Consider the following 18513-nt stretch of genomic DNA (forward strand, 5'->3'; position numbering starts at 1 on the left):
TTTCTGAACTACATACAAGTTTTCAATGCAAAAACCAAGAACAGAAAATAGAAAGCAGCAACACTTCCTGCTGAATGCGATGACATACAAAACTGTAACAGGGTACACCAATCCAGAAGGATGCAGTAGTTGTAGCCCCTCCGCAATACAAATAAAGAGATTGAGAGAACAAAGCATATAGCTGTGTCTAGTTTTCACTTTCCTGTTACCGAGTGATCCAATATCTAAACTCTAGTCTCATCTCCCCAGAAGAGTTGTTTTCAAACCTAACAGCAATGATAAAACAGTAAATTCAGAAAACTGTCACCATTCCTAACAAAAGACGGTAAACAACAATTCAGGGAGTAGCTAGAGTTCCCATGTAACTGGGGTAAAGGAAAAAATGCATTTCACCCCGGTTTAAAAAAAGAAAAAAAAATTCCACACAACAGAGGAAGCCTTCCCATTAAATAATCTTTATGTATTTAAGAACTGTATATATAAAACAGATTATCCCACCTTGCGACTGTAAGATTAGGCACTTTCAGGTTTACAAGATGTGTCAAGCCTCTGATATGAAAAGTCAAAGCCTGTTTGATGTCACTGTTCCCACCCATCAGCTGCACTTCTACTCTATGTACCTACTACTAGGTGATGGGGAAAAATTACCACTAAAGTGTCTTTGCAAAAATATTGAAAACGACAAGACACAAGAAGGATTTGGACAGGAGAAATGCACAGTATTTACATTAATCTACATTCTGTATAATAAACAGGCAAAGTGTGACGTGATTATCCCCATTTATCCACCAATTTGACCAGACAGCATAACTCTCATATCTACTATGCTTGGCACAACATATTATTTAGAATATATACATATATTATCTATTATGGTAGGCAGACAAACACTTCCTACGTAGCAAAGCCCTAAATTCAAGGATTTGATGACATCACAGGATCTGATGCCTTCTACAACCGTGGAGTTATACTTAACAGCTCATCAGACTGACTTCTGGAGTGCTGTCAATTCAGACTGTTTCAACACCAATTTAGAAGCTTCACCATTTATACTAGGGCCAACTCATGCTTTTTAAAAACAATGACCCCTGTTAACAACAGGAAATAAATCTGTTTTCATTTAACATCATTTCCTAATTTTTTGTATCTGCTTCCTTTCCTATGGAATTTAATATACAAACAACTGCAAAGAAGAATAATGCACAACCGCTGAATGCTAGAAAACCCAATTTTTTTTCTTCCAATTGTTATAAGAGAAACAAAACCCACCACCTACAAATCATGAGTATATATTGCTAACAGGTTAGTCTAACACTGCTACATAGACTTCCTTAGGAAGAAATACAGAAAGTTTTTCTTCTAATAAGGCTTACAGGTTGCACATGTTTATATTCTAATCATCTACACAGCAACATATGTATGTATTCACAAAATAACATTAAAAAAAAGATCAACCAGCTTTTACTCTTTTCAGAGCCCATATTGGTCTGCTATGATTTGGTCATCCACCTACAGGAAGACGTTTTCATACATTCAAGAGGGACAAGATCACAAATGCATACAGTGCTTAAGACGAAATGCCTTTTCTTCCCCAACTGTTCTCTCAATTGTTTTTTGTGTTTGCAAGTAAATACAATAGACCAGAAATAATACATCTGAAGTAGCAGATGTTATTTTCACATTTTTATATTAAAAATCATTAAAAATAGCTTAAACAAGGAAAAAAGTCAACTCTGTGCTTTGATGTTTGTTAAATCTGTTAAAGAAAAAATTTCACTCTTAGAGTGCACATACCACATGCAATAAATACAATTATTTTGTACTGACACAGTTCGAGATATTCGTCAGTCCGTCAGGTTTCTCTTGCAAAAATTGGGGTTTTTTCAGGCAATTATCAAAGTGGAACAATCCACAAAGGTGTATTTTTGGGAAGCAAAAAGTCACTTTAAAAACTATCAGATGCCGCTACATTTGAAGGCAGATCCATTCCTTTTCTTGAAGGAACTATTTGCTGCTTTATACTGGTGCTTATCAAATACATAACATTTTCTCATGGAAGAGGTCCATGTTCTGCCAAATTATGTTAGGCTTACTCCAACATAAATGAGAGCAGAAGTCTCTATTACACTTGCATGATTAAACGGGATTTGACTCAAGCTTTTTCAATAGCTGCAACCACAACTCCTGGTAATGCTGGTATTTAAATTGAATTTATTCTCCCTTGATGCAAGGTTTGTGCAGAATTCTCCATCACCATAAGTAATATACACTTCTAATGACTAGGTTTAGTATTTGTGTATTATCTGAGATATCTTACAAATGCATTTCTCTAATTTTGATTTTTAACATTATGGTTAAACCTTATGGCCTCTAACTATCAGGCATAGAAAAAGCACTGATATCCAACGATACAGAGTTCCAGAACAGTTTACATGTTTACAGGTATAATTACATAAAGATTGAAATGCAGGATCAAAATACAGCTCTTCAGCACTTGTGCCTCTATAGTAAAGAGACATAACACCTGGGAGTCACCACTCAAAGTTTACCAATGTCATCCCAACTGGTTTTGTAAAATAGTAAACAATCTATTAATTATTGTTAGTGAGAATGCCAATCATTTTCTATTTTTAGTGTCATCATTGCCCTTCTCTGGTTTCTGACCCTTCCAGCACAGGCTTCTCTGCTATTTACGCAGTTGTGCTTTCTCTGATAAGGTGTAGGAGTGAGAATATTGTGGGGTTTTTCTCTCCCTTTCTGAAGTTGAATATTTGTGCTTACAAAGCAAGTACTAAATAACCTCTGACTTTTCTTTTACAGAAATCTTTGGAAATGTATTTCCTACTTACTGCCAAATACAGAAACTCTCAGGAATCTCTCAAGACAGTCAGCTATTCCTAAGAACTCAGCTGTTAAGGGGGAAAAAAAAAGATCCCATAAAACCAAACCCCCACACTCTTAATGCAAACTTGCAGTAAAGTATTAGAAATTTGCAATAAACATCTAAATGTATGTGTGCTCTAGTGAGTTCCAACAGAAAAATATCAAACACTCAATAAAATGATTCTATAAAGTATTTTTAGTATTCATAAATTGAGGAAACAGTATTGTTTACAATAAAAATTTGGCTTTTAAAGCCACACATGCTGCCATTAATATTTGTTCATCCCACATTTAACATTTTGAATTTAATTTTAATATAGATTAAAAGTAAGCTATACCACAAACAGATTTAGCAATTCTTTTACAGTAAATGCAAAATAGTGGGAACAGAAAAGCAAAAAAGCACTTTTTGTTGTGCCTTTCTAGAGAGAGGAAGGGAGATTAAATTTACACTTAAGAAGCCAGTTCCAGCCTCAAATCTGGACAGGCCTGTAGATGGGATGTTGTGACTGAAGTAGTACTGCCTGTACCTCAGCAGGGCTTAATCACTCCAGCAAAACACTGCTACAACCTGATGAAACAGAGATAGTATACGCCTATTAATCTAAAAGCCAGAAAGAACACACTCTCACTTATCTGTCCTTATGAACATAAGCTCAGCAATTTTTGCACCCATTTGCAAATCTGTGTCAGATTTCAAAGAGAATGGCAAACAGCCCTGAGAGTCCCTGGCCCTCTCTGCCAGCTCCCCCAAGAGCCCAGAATACGTGATCTGTCCCTTTGAACAGGCGCTGTATGTTCAGAAGGGAGCCTGCGAGCCTGAATGTGCAATCTTTGTTCTCAGCAACCATTTCAGTGAAGGGGCTCTGAAGCGAGAAAGACCACCAGGTACAGTGTCAAAAGGAAAAACAAAAAAAAAGAAGCAGAAATAAAAATAGAAATCATGGCAAGGCATGACCAAATGGAACATAATATCAGAGCAGACAGGCACCCAAACCAAAAAACAATTATCAACCAACACATGTGTTACCTAAAGGAGTCAAATGGCATGTCCTCAATTCTGCCCCCTCTGTATGCAAAGATACACAGAAGCACTAGCTTCTCAGTCAGACATCCCCTTTCTTTGTCTGACCACTGATCTTGAAGCCAGAGGACAAGTTTTTCAGTTCTTGATCAAACCTTGATGATTACAACTGTACATTTCTGAAGCCTTTAACTGGCTGAAAATCCTGATTTCTGTTGCACCTCCCATGACCATGATGAACACAGGTTATACTTGGAATCTTCCTTGTGACAATCTGCTGTGCATATAGGTCTACAGCTAAACATTAAATGTAGGTGAGTTAATACTGCATTACAATGCAAACACCATATGGGATAGCGTCCCAAAACCATAAATCATTTCCCAAAATTGCTAAAACCTTGCATGTCAGAATTAGCACATTATAAAACCCTGCAACTGCAGCAACTTTTTTGTAGACTTAAAATTCCTTTTTTTATATCGTAATTGTGTTTCATTAATGTGTTTTCTAATTTTTTCAACACAAAAGCGGATCTTACTGTTCAATACAAGTAAGACTTCAGTTAAAGGAATCTGTTCACATATAGCACATCAAGTACTGTACACAACAACTGTTCCTTCAACTGAACTGAGACAGCAGATCCGAAGCCACAGATCCTCACTCTCCCTTGGCATCTTACACCAATCTATGAAAACAGTTGTAAGAAAATAAGTTGAACTTTAAGCCATGCAGCAGCATGTATACTAAAGTAACTGAGAAAGCATTGCAACCTTGATTAGGCATTCAGGAGGGCTGTCTATGTTCAAGCAAAGATTATGTCAGGCCTGCTGTAATTAAGACAATCAGTGTAAGTGTATGTTTTCTAGCAGTTACATTTTAACTGCAACACAGAAGCATCAGGCAAAACAACAGGCAGAGCAGTCCATTTTGCAATTCCATACCTATTAGTAGTCCCCAATTAGACAGCTTTAACATGACGAGCTCCAAAAGTGCCACAGGCCTTGTTAGGGCTTACCACAGTAGGGATAGGTGGATTATGACAAGTGCCAGTGCCAAAAGACCAGCAGTCTCAATACGATAGAATTAGAAAGCAGATTTTCATTTTTACACTTCGACATGTGGGTTCCCCCCCCCCTTCCCACACTATTTGAACAGAATTAAAGGACACGTTCTCCAAAACCAGCCTTGTTTTCAGTTACATTTTTAAAAAGGACAACAAGAATAATGCATTATTAAATCTACATACAAATTAAGAATCGTAATTTATCACAGTCTTAAATCTTAACATCTTCTGTTTTCTTACTTAAGGATTGCATTTTGTCTTCACCTAACCCACCTGCTTTAAGAGACTGTGTGAATCTCTTAATTGAGGTGATAGCAGTAAGGAAAATCTTACAATACGATATGTGTCACTTTTAAATGAAGGCAAAAGGGTGAATTGAGGATAGCGGTAAACTAGAACCCAGTGTCTCAAAAAAAAAAAATCATCACCCAAACAAAAGAAAACCCCACCCACAGTTTCTGTAAGTAGTTCTGTAGGTTTAAAATCACTCTACTGTATTTCAATTTCAGCAAACAAAAGGGGAACATCTATATAAAGGGCATCCATTTCACAGCTCTACACAGATTTAAGTCTTTGGCACAACACACCCTAAGTCTGACAAATACTAAAGCAAGTTTGTATTTGTAAATGAAGTTTCAGACAGATCTTAGAACAACTCCAGTGAAACCGTTATATAAATTTTGTTGGATTCGAAGTTACAGTTGTTTCACAGACGTTTATTACTATTAATAGGGAGCACAGAAGGAAGCATCAGACAGTTTTGCATCAAGAACTCCCGTGTTGCGAGTACAAACATGCAATGGTGCCACCATAGGGCATGCTATGAAGTTTTTGAACTGAACACACGGAAGACCGTTGCAGCAACAAATGCTATGGATAGAAATACGTTTAATATAAGCCACCGCGTACAGCCAAGAGGATGGCAAGTACTGGCTACAAGGAGGCAGAGGCCAGGCCTGTATTTCTACTAAAAAGCACCAGAGGTTGAGGGCGACGGGGGGGGGGGGGGGGGGGGGGGGGGACAGGAGGGCGAAGTCGTACCCCAGTACCGCCAGTGAAGCGCTCCCGTCCCTCGGGGACGGGGTAGACAGGCGTCAGGACGACGCGGAGAGCTGAGCGTGGGGGCGACGCGCCACGAGCTGACCGCGGGGCTGGGGCGGGGGGGGTACGTGGGGACTCCACGGAAACCAGTGCCCCGAGGGCGAGGACGGCAGCCGCTCCGCGGGGCGGGAAGCGGAGCCGCCGCCCGACCCGTGAGGCAGCAGAGGCGCCCCCGCCTCCTGGCCCAGGAGCGACGCCCCGACTGCGAGTCGAGCGCTCGGCCGGGACGGCAGTCTCTCCTCCCGCTACAGGGGAGCCGCACGCCCGCACCGCTCCCAGCGTCCAACTCCCAACAACTCCGAGGCGGGCGGGCAGGAAGAGAGAGGGAGGGAGGGAGGGAGGGAGGGAGAGGGGGCGGCCATTAAGCCCGCTCCAGCCAAGCCGTTCCCCGCGGCGGGAGGCAGCCGCCCGGGCCGGCCCTGCCCGCCGCCGCGTACGCGCAGCCTGCGCCCCGCCCGACCCCGCCGTTCCTACCTGGCCGCCGGCGCCGTTTCCGCCGCCTGGAGGCGGCTCGTTGTTTCCATCTCCGCCGGGTGGCCCCGCTGCCCACCGGGTCGCCATTATTTCATTCCCAGTTACAAAGGAGGCGCAAATCCTCTGGAGCCCACATCGGGGAAGGGAGGGAAGGGGGGAACCAGCGCCAGAGCCACTCGCGCACACCCGACGCGACGAGGCCAGCCCCGCCGCCGGGAGAGGGGGGCTTGGCCCCTTCACGCAGCTGCCATAGACAAGAGCGCCGGGACAGCTCTGGGCTTCAGCTGCGCTCCCCGGCTTCTGCCTTCATGGCTAGAGAAGGAGAGAGAGAGAGAGAGCAGATGTGTCAGTCCTGGGCGCGGGGCCGCTGCCGCCTCCTCCGCCACCCCGTCCCTTGTTAGGCTAATTGCACTTGCTCGTCATCTTCCTCTTCCTCCAGCTCCTCCTATCCAGAGCTCCAGCCGCGGGGAGGAGAGGGCAGGCGGAGGGAGGCGGGAGGCGCCCACTCCCTCCTACTTCGCTACACACAGACGTTCGCTCCGTGGGAGGGAGCGGGACGAAGGAGCGCTACCCGCGGCCGCGGAGAGAGGGGAGCCCTGGCCGGCAGCAGGCCGGTAGCTTCCCGCCTGGGCCCGGCCGAACTTTGATCAACTGGTGGAGGATGGGGCAGGGAGCTGAGTGGCCGCCCGTTCACCGGACCGGGAGGAAGCCTCCGCCTGTTCGCGGTCCTCGCCCCAGCCGATAACCAGGGGGGTGGCGGGAAACGCACAAACTCCAGTTAGGAAATGGCAACAAAAGAGCCCTCCCGCTAGCAGCGAGGCCGAGCTCTTCGCTCGGCGGAGCCGAGCTTTTGTCTCTTACGCGAGCCTACCCCATGCACAAGCAGCTCCCTCCCCCAGTCTACGTAGTCGGAGCCGTTCGCGATCAGACCACCGCGCCCCACGCCCCGCCCCTCCCTCGGGCCTCCCGCCTCCCTCCACACAGACGTGCCGCTTCGCTGCGGCAGCCGGCGGCCGCTCCGGCGCGGCCCGGCCCGGCCCTGCCCTGCCGCCCTGCCTCCCCCCCCCCCCCCAGCTGCCAGCTCCGCCGCCGCCGCCAATTAGGGCGTCTGGGGGCCATCGCGCCGCGCCAGCTGCGACCGCCGCGCTCCCCCGGCCACCTGGGCACCGGCCTCGCCCACCGCCGCAGGCGGGGGCCGCTCGCTGCGCTTCAGCCCGAGCCCGGCGTGAGGAGGAGCCGCGGGCGTGCCGAGGAGCTTCAGCCGGCGCCCTCCTGAAGGCGTAGGGTTTTGCGCGGCTTAACCGCCTCCCCCGCGCCGGTAACCGCGATCTCTCCCCGGGCCAGCGCGGCATCTCCTCGTTGTCCGCGGCCTCCGAGCACGGCCCCCCTTTTCCTCCCGCCCGTTACCCTCCCCTTGCCCCAGGAAGGCCCTGCGTCTGCCCCAGCGCCTCGCGACGGCCCCCGCCCTGACAGGCACAGGGGCGGCAACCGCCCCCACCTCGCCGAGTTTGGGCCTGCAGCGCGACCCCGCGACGGGCGGCACAGCCCCGCCGGCCCTAGCGCTTACTCGGCCTCTTAGCGGCCCGCGGGGCTCCGGCCGCTCAGCTCCGCGGCGGCGGCGACGCGTTCCCGGCGCTGGCGGCTCCCGTTGCCTCCGCCGTTGGGGCCGGCGAGGAGCCCGTCCCCGTCCCCTTCCCCCGCCTCCAGGCTGGCGGTTTCTGTTCCCTCCAAAAATCCACCCACCTCCTCAGACGACACCGCGAGGGCAGGAACTGGCTCCCGGCTGCCTTCCAGGGCACCCGCCCTGCGGCCGGGGAGCCCAGAGCCCCGCCGGGCCCGCACCCCGCCACCGGCCTCCGCCCCTCGCCCGCCAGCACGCCCTGAGGCGGCAGGCGTCGGCGTTCTCTTCTCCCCCCGCCCCGCGAGCGGTTGTTTTTTTGGGGGGATTCACATAGGAATAATCTCAGTTTTTCCGCCCTAACTCAGGATTTAGAGCTTCTGTCGCCAGCTCCGACCTGCACCTGGTTTCGTGAGGGCTCCCCCGGCGGGACGGCGGCAGTCACAGCCGCCCCACGGCGGGGCTCTGAGACGGCGCCAGGTTGAAGTCCTACGGCCGCCCTTCGGCGTGTGGGGAGCTTGGTTTTGTTGTCTCCGTGAAGGTGGTAAACGTAAACATTTTCTGTATTTCATCTATCGTTATCGGAGTATGTGATTTTTATTTTTTTTCCTATTCTTGAATGGTGATTTTCAGCATAGAGGCTGGAAGGTCTCTGTGAGAAGGAATGAAGGAAAACAAAGCATTTGTAAGAAATGGTAAAGGTCTTGTGTGAAATGAAAGGTCGTGTCTTGTTTGTGGTCTTAAAACAATAATAATGTTATGGGTTGTAGTGGGTTTTTTTACTATGCTCCTCTTAAGTGATCTCTGAAAAGAGGTGACTGGCCTGGTTATCCATCAGCAGCAACTCACATCGGCAGCAGGCATGAATACTGGTATCCAGAGAACCAAGGAAAGAGCTTGCATCTAGTAGCTGAAGAAAAAGTCTCGAGGTCCAAATGCTGATTATTGTCAAACAAGGTCACATCTGCCGAGTGTAAAAGGGTGTTACAATTCAAGGCCTGTCGCACTGATTTGGGTGCTTACAATTCCGTGTGCTGCCATGGATTTCTTTAGGTGTATATACAGTTAAAAACCTGTTGTAGTTTCTGAAGAATTTGAGTTCCTCAGAAATTTCTGATGTTAAAGACTACTTTGTGGCTGAACCTGACCTGGACCAGAGATTATATATACATATTTTAAATAAGTATACTGTTGTCCATCTGGCAATCCACAGCATATTTCTGTCCAGCTCCCTAATTGTTTCTCGCTGTCATACAACGTTTAAAGATTTTTTTTGTCATCCAGACCCTGAGCAAACTGTTATAATATAGTCCGGTCCATGGTTGTCAATAAGTTGAAAAAAACAGAGTTAAAATCACTTTGAGATTTCTGAAGGGTGGGGAGGGGAAACAGTTGGGGCACTTTTCCTGCTTAGAAGCTGTTATCAAATAGAACGAAGAAGTGTAGCTGTGTGCTCGGCTGCATATTGCTCTCTGCACTGTGGTCATCGTGTCAATCTGCAGAACATCGTCAAAAATCCATGATGTATATAAAATCAGTTCCATATATTCATAATAATTACTTTTTCTATAGGAAACACAGTACTGACTCCAAATCTAAATTAGCATCATAACTAATATCCATGTAGAAAGTTGTCAGATTTACAAAATGTCTCAGAGAGATTAAACCACAAGTAGACTGAGTGATCATTTAGTACCTATCAAATCTCTATTTATATCAGCACAGCTACATCAGTACAGCGACAAATGTTCCATTTTTACTTTTCTTACATTGCCAATCAATTTCTCTAGCTTTAGCTTTCAAACTACAATAGAGAGATGAAAATCACAGAGGAAAATGTGATCCTAGAATCACAAATTACTTCATAGCTAGGCTAAGGAAATAGATCTTATTATTAACTCTGAGAAGGTTCTATTTGTGTAATTATCGAAAGAATATTTACACTAGCAAATCTTTATTAAACTGTGTACTTCATTTTCTTCCTCTTAATCACAGTGTTCTATTTTTTTGTGGCAGATGTTTTTGTTGGAGACACTGGGGTGCTTTTAGGACTTTCATTTATAAGGCTGTGCTGCTGTAATTTTTCATTTTAAATATGGTGTCATAGTTACAACAGAAAAAGGAGGAGGCAAGCTTTCAGAAACATGCTCGTTATCTCGGATTCATAACACGCAAGCAAAACCTCAGAGTCCCTTAACCACCCTTGAAAGTGATTTAATAAAAGAGGTTGGAAAAGCAGACTTAGGGTAACTGAAAGCTATAATTTCACTTTCTTACCTTCCAGTCTGAAGGTGTTGACATATATTCACTTAGCAGACAGCTGCAGCAGCTTAAAGTGTTAGCACCATCCTACTGTTTATTATCGCTCCTTGCTAAAGAGTATCGTCCCCACAGGAGAGCTAGTGCAGGCATCTTTGAGCACATCTCAGCCACTTCAGGGCAAAGTCTAGCAGCTGAATTTAAATTGCTGAGGTAGGCAGAGTTAAGCCTGCACCACAGTCCAGGGGCTGAGGTGTGCCCAGTCGTTCTGTTCTGCCCATTCTGCTGGGTCAGTGGTGGCACAATTATGGGGCTCTATCTTCTTAATCTATCATTTGCTGAATGAATGAGTTGATACCTTGAGAATATAGAAATTCTAGAGGCTAAATTGTAGACATCAAAATTCACTGGGCCAGGTAGACTGGAGGACTGAAATTCATTACTTTAAATATGTTTTAGGTACCTGCCTCCTTCCCATGTGGTCCTTAACATCTGCCTCTAGCAGGGCCCAGGGCATGCCCTTCTCTCATGTGTACAACATGTGTTTAGACATCTGACCTGCACCCAGCCCACTGTGAAGCAACTCACTCCCCACGCAGTTGTGTTGTCTTTGCCATCTTGAAGGCCCTCTCTTTTCTCACGAGCATGAGCAGTGGGGAGGCTCAGCCATAGCCAGTCCCAACTGCTCTACCTTTGGGTTAGACACCAACAAAAGTGGAGAGAAAGAGAAGTTAAAGTGAGAGCAGGTTTCTTACAGGACTGATTAGATTAGTGTGGAGAACCTGGGTAGAGTAGATTAGATAGGCCATAGTGGGAGATAACAGTAAATTTTGAGTATTTTGTGCTGGAGTAAGGAGAAGACTAGAAAGTCTGAAAAGTTAAGTAGGAAAAGGTCTGAGTTTAACAGGGCCTGAGTTTGGGGATGAAAGGAAGAGCAAGTGGGAGGAGATACGCCTCTAAGCCAGTAGATGTTTGTACTGATATTTGCTCTCAGAAATTGTCACTTGCAGCTGCTGAGGTAATGATCATTCTGATAACAGTTTCTACTATAGATCCCAGCTGCTCAAATCTCATGGTCAGAGCCTGCTTTGAGATGTTCAGGCTGAACGTGAACACCTCTGCGATCTCTGTTTTGGAGGTAATGAATGCTACTGCCTCCCTGAAAGTGTTTGCGAGCACTGCTGTGAGCACCCTGGCTACAGACTTCTCAGGGCATGGCCAGAGCACTGATTGGCATCAGTCCAGCACCTTCCCTGCTCCTGAAGATGTTGAGAGGTGCTCTGCGTGAGAACAATTCATTAGATTCTCCCCAGAATGAGAGATCAAGAAGTGAATGACACATACATTTTTCATTAATTGATATTTCCAAGATAATGCAGCTAGTAGACAGTCCCTTCCTAGATATGTAAAAGCCATGAAATCATGACTAGAGCTACACAGTAATAGGACTATTGTCTGCAACTGTTTTTGCTTTACAGATTTCTGCACTGAGATTCCTGCAATTCAGTCATGATATAGGCATCTGTTTTCTGTCCAGCACTAGTACATTATTCATCCTAGACATCACTGGTGATGGCTGTTTTCTTGGTAACTGTACCAAATATTCCCGTCTTGCTCTACAGACATTCCTATCACTTACACTTTGGCAACAGAAATAAATGTCATCGCTGCCATGCCTACATCTTGGCTCCCATGTATACACTGAACTCTGACCAAAGTGTCTCCTTTCTTTTATTTCAATCTTCTATTCACAGGAGATCACACCCACCTCAGTTGGGCCTGGATGCTGATGCTTTTCAAGTGCTCCAGAGCACTGCCAAAGAGAATTGCAGCTAGACAAACTACTGGGTCTGTAGTAAGAGAGGTTTTTGCCATCCTGAAGCTTCAGTCATGCTGTCTCCACCAGTCACAGGGTGCTAGGCAATATCCCTTAGAATTAGCACCATTTTAAGGGCATATAGTATTCTGCAGGGCTTAGCCCTCAGGGAAAATCTCTACCTATCTGAAGTTGTGGTGAAAAGGAGGCATTTGCCTACTGAAAGCCAAGGAGGATGCTTAAGATGGGTGGTGGGGTGTGCATCCTGAGAGTGTTAAGGTGTCATCTATGAGCTGAAACCACTTCAGCGTAGGACCGCTTATCAGACGTCCAAAGATCCTATGAACAGAGAGGTAGCAAAGGAAAGTAGCAGACCTTGCAAGAGGTGACCGTCAAGGCAAAAGAAATGAGATAGGGCATGAGAGGACTATACTTAACTTCAGACGACCAGGGAAGGATTAACCATTTGGAGCAAAATTCAGGTGGATAAAGTTAAAAGAAAATGGATATGCTACTAAAAGAATGTATTGAAGGCATGGGAAAGATGTATAGCAGGGGCTCCAAGCTGAGATGCAAGGTTGATTGCCAGCAGTGGCCATGAATAGTGAGGTGTGCAGAGCAGGTACAGGGCAAGCCTGCAGGCAGGCGTTGGATTTGAACAAAGGGGAAACTTGGGCACTGAAGCAGACCAGGACCAGCATCACCAGGCTTGCTGAATACAGGTGAGGGGGAGAGAAAGGGATTCTCTGTAAGACCAAAAGTGTGTTGCTGGTGACTCGTATGTCCTCAAAATATCCTCCAGCGCTAAGCTAACCAGTCTCACGGGCAATGCAGCCTCTTGCCTTCCCCTGTCATCCTTCCTCTTGGCATAGCTGTAAATGACGTGAGGCAATGAGACAGCTCGACTGTGACATTGCATAAATGCATGGCAGATCCAGGACTGTGAGGTGAAGATCACTACTGGGTGTGCTCAGTGAAACTGTGAGGAGTATTTCTGGCTATGCTGTCAGGACCCATGTCCTGAGACTGTGGTCACTGAGTTGAGATGTGCACGGGAAGATGACTGCCCCTTCCATGCAGGAGCTACCAGGGTTTATTTCCTATCCTGTGCCAGGACAACTCCTCCACTCACTGCTTTGGGGACACCTCAGCATCTTTCCAGTAGCAGCATGAGACCGCAGAGCTTATTCCACAGGGTGAGTAATGGCCCTGGTGTCCTGACCTGAAATGTGTGTAGAAATAGTCAGGCTGTCTCCTCCCATACCAGCTATGGCATGATGATGAGGGGTGTGTTTTGCCATGCATCGTGGTTTTGGGTCAGCTTTCTCTGAGGTAGAAAGCTGGGTCTTGCCTTTCAGTGCTACCCAAAAGAGGTTTGGTTTGGTTTTTTTTAATCTAGGCTGCGTGTTGCTGTTGTTTCCTGGCCCTTTTTGCTCTTTTAGGCAGAACAGCTGTGTGTGTGTGTGTGCGTGTGCACTTGCGTACACATGCTTCTAACAGCTTTGCAAAGAGGAGGTGTGACATGACCACAATGAGAGAGGAATATGTCTGTGCACAGGCTAAAACCCAGGGTTTGGAAGAGGAGGCAATGTACTGCATACTCTCAAAATACTTCGTGGGTTTGAGGGTACTAACAGAGAGTAACATTACAGCTTGGGTGGACATCTGGGTGTCTCGTCCTTATCCTGCTGGATTTTAGGGAGAAAGGAGCCAGTAGTTTACTTCTGGGAACCAGCTAGCTACTCTATGAAAACCAATGTCTCAGCTGATGTGCCTTCCACTCTTCAGTGTAGTCTTCCCAGATAACAAAGCTGAGGTGTGAAAGGAGAGCTGTGTCTGTCGGGATGCTGCTCCTCATGCAGTCAGGGTGACAATGTCCAAGGCACAAAGAGAAGCCAGCAGTTGACAGTGAGATGACTGTTCCTCCTGGCCAGCATCACCAATCCATTGCCAAGCAGAGAGGAAGCTGTTCGGGTAACAGGCTCATGGTATTTCATTGCCCCTCAGAGCAAGGATGACCAAGTAGTGAGGTAGGTTATTCTTCCGTAAGAAATGTGTCCAAAACAGAGATGATGAAAAGTTTCTGATGTCTTGTGAATTCACAACCTAACTTGGTACTTACTGATGCTCCCGTGTGTGCTTGCATGTGATTTCACTGAACTGGACCCAGTGTTTGTGTGAGGCTGCCGATGTGCACCAGTACAGGCCAATGCACGACTTCTACAGCAATAAGCATCAGTTGTTCCCACCAGCCATCCCTGGTATTCTGAGTCTGGGGTTTGATGCATTTTGGTGGGTTTGGTGCATTAGTATTTCAGCTCCAACAGCAAACTTGGTAATCTGTAAAGAAATACGAAATTGTTCAAGCCTGCAGGAATTTACCATCATCCAGCCAGAGACAAAAACAGTTTCAAGTATAATTCAGTGAGCTCAGGGGAATGAGTTGCAGCGTAAAATTTGAGAAGCAAGATTATGGCTAGGAGGAGCCCAGCAGAACTCACTTTACTTTTAACTTGGGTTCCTAGCAATGAAAATCTACTGAAACACTCTGAAACCATAAGCAAAGCAAAACTTGTTTTTCATGTTTTGCTGTTGGAAACTGTCACTGTGGAATAACAACTTGTTTCTGAAAATGCCATGCCTGTTTACAGCAAGATTTCCTAATTTTGTAAAGGTCTAGGGAAAAAAATTATCACTCCCATCTCTTCTGCATTCGCTTAAACTATCTTCATTCTTTCATTTGTTTTAAATTAGAGGAGCCAGAGTCTAAGAGATAAAGTCATCAGCCTCAGTTCTGCTGAGGGTTTATTCACTTTAGGTCAAACAATGTTAACTTGTTTTAGAAAGCCAGCAGGGACTATTAGATGCGCAGCATTTTCCCTCAGAAACCCTCCCCTCCCACACACGCACAATTTAAAAGAGTTCAACACAATAAGTATCCAATCTATTTAAAATTGGCCGTGACAGAAAAGGTTTAAGTGCTTGAATGGCAGAGAAAAGTGAAATGACAATCTGGGTTACCTTAGCTCCTCTGCTGAAATAACAGCTCTGTGTTTGGTTCTGTGCTGTTGACTGGGAGGTGATAAATCAGCCCTATTTTGTAAAATGTTTAGTTTAACTACTGAACTGACAATTTAGGTGGAAGTAGCTGGTGATGAATTGACAACAGTGTTATCACTCTCTCCTTGCTTTATCACATAATCAGCAGCCTGATCTGCTGATTAGTGAAACCGTGGTTTAGTAGCACAGAGGTGCTAACAGCCGTCTCCAAAATTCAGGCTACCCATCTTGTATTTCTTCTGACTACCTACAGCTTCCCTCTAGACGGACGAAGTGTGACGGCTTTCTCCTGGACCCTGCCGTTTAACAGATCTTCCTCTGTGGCTGAGGCTGGATCGAGATAGCTTTCAGGCATTGAGAAAAAGCTCAGGAGTAAAAATGATACATTTATATCATATGAATATATTGATTTCATCAGAACCTTCCCTCCTTCCAACAATGTGCTCCACCCAAAGGCAATGTATCGGTTGCTGCTTTCTTATTTTGCCTACTCTGTCCAAAGAGCTTTTACTTCACTTTGAGCTCATCAGAACCTCACTACCAGATCCCCCGTAGAAACCAGGTACTCTGCTCTTACTGGCTTCTAAACCTGACTCCATGTGCTGCTACTTAACGCTGACCAACCGCTGCTCAGCTCTCTTTTCACTCGAGAGAGACACCAGAGATGCTCCCAGGGACAGCAGAAGCCATCTAAGGGCCAGAATGTCCCTAAACCTGTAAGCTGATTACTATTTGTGGGGACTAGGCTCTGAAAGTGATATTACACTGTTCTTGTTCTCCCCTCCCCTACTTTCCCACCATCCATCTTCCTGATCTGGCTTTTAAAAAGTGAGATAAAAAATGGGGCAACAGTATCCGGGAAAGCATGACGCCCCCCACCAAAAAAAATTTGTGAAGCAAGCTGGATTGTATGTATGTCTATATGGTATTAATTTTCCAGAAGAGGCTGGATTAAGAATATGTTTGGTATTTTAACAGAGCTAAACTGTCACCATAGCTTTCTGGAATTTTATTACAGTAGAAGTATTATAAATTCCCCAGCAAGCTGCATCCTACCTCCAGAGAAAGGATTGTCTATGAATGCTGGTTTCAAGGAGAAAAAAATGGATTCATTCTCTTTCAGTGGTTTACATCCCTTTGAACAAATGCAAAATGCTACAGAAGATGCTGGCTGATCAAAGTTAGAGATATTATCTAACGAGTGATTCTACTCCAGTTTTAGGGGCCGAGATGACTGTGGGACTTAGGGACACCTGTGGCTGGGTTCAAGTTCCAAGCAGCTCATCTGCCTGTATGGAAAAAGAAACCATAGAAACTCATCCATGTAAATTATTGCAAGTAATGAACAGAAATGCTCATTAATTTTCTGTAAACAGGCTATGTTGACTGCCTATGCAAACTGTAGTATATAAAAAAGAAACAAACTGGCTGAAGAAAGCATGTTTCTAGTGTGACTAAATTAATTGTTAGCACCCTCCACCAGTTTGTCCTTGTTTAGCAATGGACTTAGAGTTGCAAATCTAGAAAAAAATCAGTCCAGAAATCTGATCATAATGCTGGGCGAAGTCAAAATGAAAGTAATGAGCTAAGGAATAAAGCCACGTTTACAGAATATTTTCAGCCCAGTCTTCTGCTGAGACACCCTCAGATGTTCATTTCAGAACTGCTTTCCCAGAAGAAAGCAGCAGCCAAATATTTTAACTCATTAGATATACTTGAACTCTTTGCCACAGTGTTGTGCTGTTTCACATGCACCAGGCTCCAAATGGCTCCATGTGGATGCAAAGTATGTCCACACAAAGGTCATTTGCAGGATTAGACCAAAGCGTTACAAGGGAGGCACAGGGAAATAGTCCAAGTTAATTTAATTCTCAAGGCAGTCCTTAAGCCCTAAGCAAAATACAAAACAAACTCTGAGCACAGTAATGCAAAGCATTTTCTTCTGAAGTCTAAGGACAGGGCTTAATCTTTTTGATACAGTAAGAGTGGTCTTTGATTAGATGGGGATGGACTATTAGATTTCAGGACTAGACAACTGCCTGAGGTGAGGGCCACAAGTATTATACAACTTCTATAAAGGTAATTAGCCTTAATAACTGGGTCTGATTAATATAAAAAAGAAACCTAAAGGGAAACCCCTCCTCCTTGATATGCCGTATTCCTCTTTGCTCTTCTCATTCCCAGACCTATAGGATCAGCTGCAGGAGCAAAAGGTTCTGTTCTATTTGCGATGTGTTAGGCTCCTCTTTTGGAGACATCCCTAAGTTTTAGAGAAATCTTGATGAAAGCCAGAGAAAAAGCAAAGATTTGCACCAGTCATCATTTGTCAAACGTCTCTATTCACTAAGATTTTCTTTGCACTGTTGATAGCTTTTATGTTTATTTAATCTGCTTTCCCTTATTTATTGCTTTGCTTTTTCAAAGAAACAGTTGTTAAAGCACTACCAGTACAATAATTTTCTTAAAATTTAGTCAGATCGCCTTTTGAACTGTGCGATACTTCCAAAGCACAAAGGAGTTAAAGAAAAATAAACAGATTACTGCAACTTTCTGCATTTCAAAACAGAGGTAAATAACAGCTGTGCAGAGCTCATTCCCCTTCCAATAGTTAGCTGCTTTAGTGAAGGGGATAAACTGAGTGGAAACACTGCAGCAGTGATCTTTTGGCTTTTCCTCCTGCAAGATGTTTTCTGACTCTGGCTTGGAGGCTTACACTCTTCTTGATCATGGCACTATTGTTTTTGCAAGAACAAAGATGAGGGCAGAGAGTGAGGCACACTGCTTGGATCACTGGGAATGGGTGGTCCATGTCAGTGTCTCCTGAAGACAGCTACCTCAAACAGCTGCCTACTTTAGCTACACCTAGAGCCAAATGGTTATTTCACAGACTGCTGGACTAAAGAAGTTGTGCCGCACTCTGTGCTACTCTGCCTTGAAAGAGGATATAGAAACAACTGACCCCACCAGAGGATATACCAGCTGTAGGGAGACTGGCATTTCTGGGCAAGGCAATTGTGTTGGTCCACGATACTGCTCCTTGCGGCATCCTCTGTGGAAGTGTTGCTGGAACACTGTAGTACTGTCACATGCGGCACTCGGTGCAGAGCAGACTGGCAGGCTGCTCTAAACCACGTCAGTGCTCCCTTGCCACTCTTCAACAGACAGCGAGTCCGCTCAGTAGCTAAATATTTTGGTTCTTCTCTGATAAATGCCAGAG

The 18513-nt window shown here is 45.3% G+C and overlaps 1 protein-coding gene across 6 annotated transcripts in view; it reads right to left on the reverse strand.

Annotated features, from left to right (window-relative positions):
- The window catches only part of ARHGAP21 (Rho GTPase activating protein 21), a 120147-nt gene extending 111727 nt beyond the window's left edge, over positions 1-8420 (reverse strand). For 3 of the 6 annotated variants that reach the window (XM_054818559.1, XM_054818557.1, XM_054818558.1), the window contains exon 1: positions 6544-6947. In XM_054818559.1, the coding sequence (XP_054674534.1) occupies positions 6544-6630 (87 nt within the window). In that variant the 5' untranslated portion in view covers positions 6631-6947. Of the gene's footprint in view, positions 1-6543; positions 6948-8110; positions 8245-8286 lie in introns of those variants that run through there. The other 3 variants (XM_054818555.1, XM_054818554.1, XM_054818560.1) reach the window with 3 other exon arrangements.
- Between the last annotated feature and the right edge of the window lie 10093 nt (positions 8421-18513).

This window comes from Grus americana, chromosome 2 (genome assembly GCF_028858705.1).
Source record: "Grus americana isolate bGruAme1 chromosome 2, bGruAme1.mat, whole genome shotgun sequence".
NCBI classification, from domain to species: domain Eukaryota; kingdom Metazoa; phylum Chordata; class Aves; order Gruiformes; family Gruidae; genus Grus; species Grus americana.